This window comes from Macrotis lagotis, chromosome 3 (genome assembly GCF_037893015.1).
Source record: "Macrotis lagotis isolate mMagLag1 chromosome 3, bilby.v1.9.chrom.fasta, whole genome shotgun sequence".
Taxonomy (NCBI): Eukaryota; Metazoa; Chordata; class Mammalia; order Peramelemorphia; family Peramelidae; genus Macrotis; species Macrotis lagotis.
In genome coordinates, this window is record NC_133660.1 from 233,637,312 (window position 1) to 233,645,338 (window position 8,027).

Sequence of the window (8,027 nt, forward strand, 5' to 3'; positions counted from 1 at the left end):
AATTTCTAATGACCCCATTTGAGGTTTTCTTGGCAAAGAGTGTGTTACCATTTCCTTCACCTCATTTTAGAAAAGAGGAAACTGAGGCAAACAGGGTTAAGTGACTTGCCCTAGTTCATAGAACTAATGAGTGTAGTCTTTGACTGGATTTGAACTTGGGCCTTCCTGACTCCAGGTCTGGAACTCTATCCACTTGGCTACCTAACTCCCTTGTCAAAATGAAATGAAGTTAGTCTGTTTTTGCTGAACACATGTTGTCTCCTAGTGACCACTGCTTCCCTTTCTAAGTACTCAGAAACCATCCCTTTGGTAGTATAGTTTAGAACTTTGCCAAGGGTAAAAGTCCAGCTCACTAGTCCCTAGTCTTAAGAATTAACTCCTTCAGTCAATGGGTGATAAGGGAAAGTACTAGGAGGAAGGGAAAGAAGAAGTAGAATGGGCTAAGATATTTCACATAAAAGTCATCAAAAAGCTTTTGCAATGGAGTGGAAGGGGGGGGAAGGCGAGGGGGAATGAGTGAGTCTTTATTCTCATCAGAAATGGCTCAGTAGGGAGCAGCTAGGTGGCACAATGGATAGAGCACAGGCCCTGGAGTCAGGAGTACCTGAGTTCAAATAATTACCTAGCTGTGTGGCCTTGGGCAAGCCACTTAACTCCATTTGCCTTGCAAAAACCTAAAACAACAACAACAAAAAAAAAAAGAAATGGCTCAGTGAAGAAATAATATACACACTTAATATGGTATAGAAATCTATCTTACCCTAGATAACAATGAGAGGAATGGGATGGGATAAGGAGGTTGGGGCGGGGAAGGTGATAGAAGAGATGGAAGATCATGGAAGAGGATAATCATATATAACACACTTCTGAGCAGGGACAGAGTGAAAGGAGAGAGAGAGAGAGAGAGAGAGAGAGAGAGAGAGAGAGAGAGAGAGACAGAGAGAGAGAGACAGAGACAGAGACAGAGACAGAGACTAGAAAATGGGAGTGGGGAGGGAAATACAGGAAATACAGCTAGTAATAGCGACAGTAGGAAAAGATATGGAAGCAACTTCTCTGGAGGACTTATGATAAAAAAAATTGAGATCCACTCCAGCGACACTGAAGTATACTTTTTTCTCTTTCTTCATTTCTCTTCTTATTTTTTTTGGGGGGGGGTTATATTTACTTTCACAATAAGATTACTGTAATAATATAAAATAAATAAACCATAAAAAAGAAAAAAAAGAATTAACTCCCTCCTCTTTTAGAAACATGATACATCTGTTGATCTTGTGCAGTATCTTCCCTGTCCTCCATGATTCTTCAAAGAGTAGCTCTAAAATCTAAGAATCCTTTGACCTTTCAGTCAAATCTGTGAAAATAGTTATGTCAAGTTTATTAACATTCAGGATCCTTATAAAGACACTTATTCCTCATGGGAGGAGAGAACATATATATATGAAATATATTTATTAATATTAAATTAATGTATAAGTATGTATATAAGATTAATATAATGTTAAATATCATAATACTAGCATATTAAAATATTGTGATATTAATATCATATAAATATATCATAACACAAATGTATTAATATGTTGTGATATTAATATATTACATATATATCATAATACTGATATAGTCAATATAATAATAACATGTATTAAATATATTACACTCTTAATATATATTAAATATATATTCCTTGTGTCCATGTTCTTTTCTTCCACAAGGAATAGCTTTCTTTCTTAATAAGGACCCTGAATATTAAGTTTTAAATATATATGATATAATTTAATCTTAAATGTATCTTAATATACTAATAAAATTACTATGATAAGTAGAGATGAAATGAGCATCTGAGGGAAACTATTGGCTTTCAGTCCCTGAAAAGCTTTACCAATAAGAGACCTTCACCTCATAATACTGTGGTGTCAGAGACAGGGAGACGACCTTGGATAATTTCTCAACCTTCATACTTTAGAATGTCTTGGCACAGGAGTCAGACTTAAAATGCAGTTAGAGGAGCATTATGCTATACTGATATCCAGGAATAACACTGAATTCATAAGTGCCAGCAACTCCCCTGAGAAAGAGGTCATTATGAAGCTGCTCCCAAAAAGACTTTGGAGATGACTACCGTCAACAAAATGGAAATGATGTATCTTGAAACTCTCCTCTGTCCATGCATTGAAACCTGTTGGAGTCAGAGGGAGTGGCAGAGGACCAGAGCAGGATCTCAGCCACAGAGTACAAGTCACTTCAGGGTCTGCCTCAGTTCAATGGGCAGAGGGTTTCTTGCCAGATAGGAGTGGATTATGAACGCAAATGTGTTATATGGGCATAAGTGAATGGCCTAAGTCCTTCCTGAAAGCTGCCTCCAGGAAAGACATTCTGGGCAGTCACCACATCTGTGTGTATGGGAGAGGGTTATCATCTTGTCAGGAGGTATGTGGCATCTTTGCATTGATGCATCAGTGTGGAGGATTTGGTACTTCCGCATCTTGGGGAAGGTGGGAGACAGAAGGATGTCATTGACCCAACTGTGGGTAAAAGAGGAAGTTGACCTCCTCACCTCTATTTATAGAAGCTGACATCATTCTTAAAATGTGTCTTCTATCTACTCATCTGCAGACATGATATAAGCCCTTTGAGGGAGCAGGAAGAGTTCTTTGTCCTTATATTCTCAGCAACTAGCACCATATCTGGCTCATAGTAAAAACTTCATAAAATATCTGTTGGTTGAATAATTACCTGCAAGTTAGGGAGGGTGATATCACCATTTCTCTGTGAGGTTGAAACCACCTCTGGAAGTCATTTATCTGGATATGGGACAGGGTTATGATATGGCCACATCTGTAGGACTTTGGGGATAAAGGCCTGTGGGTAATCTGGTACTCAGAGGAGAGGGAAGCTGACCTCTGGGCTCCTAACTTAACTTCAAAGTCCTGGAAAGACTTTTCTGACCATAAGGCCTCCTTTGGATGAGAAGACTCAACTGGCATGTGGTTCTTCCATTCTAGGTCGATTTCCTGATTGAAAATGATGCTGAGAAGGATTACCTGTATGATGTTCTACGTATGTACCATGAGTGAGTATGAAAGTAATTCAGGTTCTTCCCTTCCTCTCCCTTTTCTGTCTCCTCATTCTCTTTTTTCTTCTTTCCTTCAACTCCATGTCTTCCCTACTGGACTATTTGCTGCCTGAACTGAGTCTTCTGTATTGTTTCAAGGGCCGTAGGTCCTGGCAACTAGTCTCCATAGGCCTCTGCACTGAGGGGAGGGTCTATCACTTGACCCAGTTTCCATCTGGGCTCTAAGTTTAACTGTTACCACATTCACAAAATCTTCTGGGACAGCTCCAGGGGAATCAAGGGCTGGTAACCATTCAGACTTGTCTTTTCATGGAAGTATCACTGGGATGGTGGTTGGGAGGACAGATCTGGATGACCAGGAGGACATAGGTGTCTTTGAGAGCAGGAATGTGACTCAAGGTTTCATATTGACTCCTTTTTTTTAGTTGGATGCCTATCTGTCTTTATAAATTCCTCTCCTCTCTTTCATCCCCAATATACCATATTATGCTTAGCTCACAGAGACAAGTTAATTAGATTCCCCTCAGGACCATGGTATTCTGCCATTTTTCTTTCCATCTCTCTTTGTACTACATTAATCTCTCTTGTCAGTGTCCCTCATCCTCAAGCAAAGGACACTTCTAGTTAGCTGTTTTTTTCTTTGTCCCTATCCCTGAAAGCAACAATACAACCAACATCACTAAAACACTCCTAGGCATCTGCTCCCCAACACATGGTGTCTCCCCCATTGGAATGTTGGCTTCTTGCATTTGGATAAGCCCTGATGTCATGGTCTTCTTTGAGCCTGAAGGGCAACCATCACTCTTAGCATAGCGCCTGCAAAACACAGAGCACCAAATAAATACTCTTCTATTGCATTTCCTTAAAGGGCCATGGATGTCTCTGTGCTGGTGGGTGACCTGAAGCTGGTGATCAATGAACCCAGTCGCCTTCCCCTGTTTGATGCTGTTCGGCCCCTGATCCCACTGAAACACCAGGTAGAATATGACCAGCTGACTCCCAGACGTTCCAGGTAAGGATAGACCTAAGCTGGTGATGGAGAAGATAGACAAGGCAGGGCATTGTTAGAGTCCAGTATTGGGCAGGAACTTAGTCACTGAATTCAAGGGACCTTCTCAATGCACATATAGCAACTAGTATCTACATTAACTGGATAAAGATCTCCATTTCTAGAGTGACAGGTTGGACATCTTTGTCTTCTCCAACAGGAAGTTAAAAGAGGTGCGATTAGATCGAACGCATCCTGAAGGTCTGGGCATTAGTGTACGTGGGGGCTTGGAATTTGGTTGTGGTCTTTTCATATCCCACCTCATCAAAGGAGGACAAGCAGACAATGTCGGGCTCCAGGTAAGTGAGGGGAGACCCTAGCAAATGGTGATCTCTAGAACTTTCCAGCTATCAAGATCCAGTAGGTTCTGAGTTTGAATCTGACCTCTTACTGAGTTATTGGGTATAGATCTGAACTGGTCTTTTCCCCATTGTGGAGAAGGGAACTCAGAGTTAGTCCATTCCCTAGCATTATACTACGATGTTCAGCTGGTTAGTCTAGACTCATGGAAATCAGGTATGACCTTCCCATTGGATCATACACAATATTCCATCTTCTGCCCCCTTGTCTTTGCCATTGTTGTTCTCATGCCACATAATGCACTTCTTTCCCATCTCTATGTCTCAGAATCCTGAAACTCAGTTCGTGTGATTTCCACATGAAATCTTTCCTGATGGCCATATGTCCTACCCCACCCTATCCCTCAGCTCCCAGTTGTCGTTATTGTCCTTCATAATCAAAGATGCCCGTTATGTTATTTCTTTCCCCAAATCACCTTGAATCTATTTTGCCTTAAATTCATAGGTATTGTAGTTATCGTTTCTCTAGGAGGAGAATCTGTACCTCAAGCCTGCAGTTCATTCAATCCTAGCCAAACTTTGTCTCCTTCCCCAAAGCGCCATTTGATCAGATAACTTGGGGTGAGGGCTATCAAGGGACTATTTCCTCAAAATCTTCTCCTATTATTATCCCTACCACAACCCCCCCCCCCAAGAATAGCAATCTCATCAACTCTTCCATAATACTCAAGTGGTCCCTGGCCCCAGCTACCCATATATGTTGGCTTCCCCTATGAAAACGTAAGCTCATAATTTTATAGCTCTGAGGAAGTCATTTAACATCTCCCAGGCTCAGTTTCTTCATTATTAAAATAAGCTTCTCCCTGACAGGGCTGTTGTGAGAACCAAATGAGATAACACTTTCCAAGTGTTTGGTAAGCCTTGGAGGGTTATATAAATGCTAGTTATTTTTATTATCCTTATATATTTTGGGTGTTTTCTTTTTTGACCCGGTCTTGTATCTCTAGGCATACGTAGATGCTCAATAAATTCTGATGAATTGTATGATTGAAAAATACCCCACCTCTCCAAAGGGACTTCTAGTGCTGCCTAACTGCTCCAATGCCACAAGGTTAGATGGCGTGGCTGAGGGCTGGAGGCAATGACCACAGCCCTTCATGGCTGCTATAAGTGCAGCCCTCCCAGACACGGATGAAGCTCTGAGCTCAGCTCCCCACAGAGCTGTGTACCTTGTGCCTGGAAACAAAAGAGACCCTCAAACTTCCCCCCCCAAGCTCCCAGGAGAGTTTTTGAGTAATGTCTGAGAGCCACTGGCGGGGCTGCTGAAGCGGGGGCTTCATGTGGTTTCAGAAGCCAGATGGCACCAGATACTGTGGAGCCCAGAATGAGGAACCAGAGTTGACAGACAGCTCTTTGTTCTGAATCGCTGTCTCATTGTAAAGCCAGCAACTTCTGAAATTTCACCCCCTGCATTATTTCCCTACATCCCGGCGCATTTTCCAGACCAGAAATGCAGTCTGAATAAGGACATAATAACTCGTTATCATAACATCATTCAGGGCCCCCTGGATTTCCATACTAAGCTCTCTTCCCAGGGTAATTACTCATCAGACATTTGAGGCATCAGGAGGGACATGGGGCTGAAACTCAAAGTTTCGACTGTCCTTGATGTCTCTCTGCTTATTAATTGGCAAGCTCAAGGCCTTTCATGGACTAGTATGTTCCATCTCTCTTTGTCCCACTCTCTCAGATATTCATATCTGTGGTATTTTTGCAAAGGGTTTTTCCCAGGGTGTAGGAGAGTGAGTACAAGAGAAAATTAATCTAGAAACCTGAGCTGGCAAGGGTGGGGGATAGTGTGAGAGTCGCTTGAGATTGAAGAATAAGTTTCCTTTGGGAAAGGAGAGAAGAGAACTCAATGGGAGTTTGGAAAATGTGAGATTCAGTCTGCTGAGTATTCATGTTTCTGGGTCAAGCATAGGGGAGCCAGTGAACTCAATACCCAGCTAGATGGCTGTGGAAGAGACTTTTCAGGAGCCAGAGAAGTACCAAGTTCACCCCCTTTCCATAATATTGAGTTTAGTCCAATTCTTCCTGGGAGGCTGCATTTAGGCAAGCTTGCAGGGCCCAGCCCTTTGTTCCCAGCTCTCCATGGGCTCATAAGAGTATGTTTATCTATGGGGATTATCAGGGACATCACCATTTATTAACCAAAGGATCATAGAATCAAAGATCTAGCTCTGATCTTAGCCATCAAAGTTGATCTCTTTATTTTAAAGATGAAAGAACTGATGTCTAAGCAGATTAAGGGATTTTACTTAAGATCACCTTGAAGTATACTCTCATTATAGAGTCTTGACACAGGTCTTCTGGATCCAACATTAATCTTTTTATACTGGACTCTGCTTCTCTATATCATTCAAGTATCCCTAGTAAAAATAACTCTAATCAGTTGAGTGACTTATTTACTTTATGGCTCCCCAATTGGTAGAATAATTGGAGAGAATATGAGCCCATCAGATTTGAGCCTTATTCCTTCCTCACTCATCACCTATATGAGTACATTCTGGACCTCTGACTACATTAGCCTCCTCATTTTAGTGTTTAGACAAAACAGTAAGAGCTTTCTTTCCAGAGCCTGTCTTCTGAAAGGTTAGGGGTCAGAGAAGCTGGAGATCACAGCCCAAAACCACTAGAAAAGCCATGCAGATGAGAAGGAGATGGAATGGTTTACATCCAGAAAGTAGGTAGTAGAGCTATATGTTAGGAATAACAGGAAGGAAATTTCAGACAGGTGGCCATCTAGCCCAGATCTGAAAACTTCCAGTCCTGGGAACTCACTGCTTCTGGGGAGGGGCAACCCATTCTGGTTCTAGATAGTTGATAATTAGGAAGTTTCTCCTTCATCTGAGCCAAAATTCAATTTCCTTTAACTTCCCTCTATTACTGTATGTGGTGCTCTCTGGTTTTAAGGGTACTCTCTCTTTCATATGACTTCCCTTTATGTAATCATTTCTCTTCAAATCTTTCCATCTTCAACTTAAACATTCCCAGTTTAAAGAGCAAATGCTCATTTAGCATAATTTCCAGTCCTTTATGTTAATCTGGAGTCAGCCACCCTTCTATGCCTTCTAACAGTGATTCAGTTAAAATAGCATTGACTTCAACCCCTGCCCTAAGGCTGTGAGGGTACCTTTGGGAGGCTTGATGAAAAGAACTCCAATCCTTCCTTACATCTAGTTTAGACCTGATCCATAAATTGGTACATTTATTGAGTATTCCTTACAGTACAGGGGGAAATGTTTACATATGCATCTCCTCACATAGAATAAAAGTTCCTGTAAGACAAGGACTGACTTCATCTTTGTAATGCCATTCTTGGCTCTGGTAGCACAAAAGTTGGTGGTTAATTATCGAATTGGGAAATGCAAGTGATATAAAAAAGATATCAGCAAAAGCAGTGATTTTAAAAGTTCTAATTAAAAACATACCTGTTGATTATGAGGCACCATATGTAGCAGTTTCCTATCTATGTTACCAAGATGTCATCATTTTTGTATCCAATAGAACTATAGAATATAAGAATAGAATATAAGATTCT

At 41.2% G+C, this 8,027-nt stretch overlaps 1 protein-coding gene across 3 annotated transcripts in view; it reads left to right on the top strand.

Annotated features, from left to right (window-relative positions):
* USH1C (USH1 protein network component harmonin) overlaps positions 1 to 8,027 on the top strand; it is a 60,327-nt gene that overhangs the window by 11,547 nt on the left and 40,753 nt on the right. For all 3 annotated transcript variants that reach the window (XM_074230176.1, XM_074230174.1, XM_074230175.1), the window contains exons 2-4: positions 3,009 to 3,076; positions 3,948 to 4,091; positions 4,288 to 4,426. In XM_074230176.1, the coding sequence (XP_074086277.1) occupies positions 3,009 to 3,076; positions 3,948 to 4,091; positions 4,288 to 4,426 (351 nt within the window). The remainder of the gene's footprint in view (positions 1 to 3,008; positions 3,077 to 3,947; positions 4,092 to 4,287; positions 4,427 to 8,027) is intronic.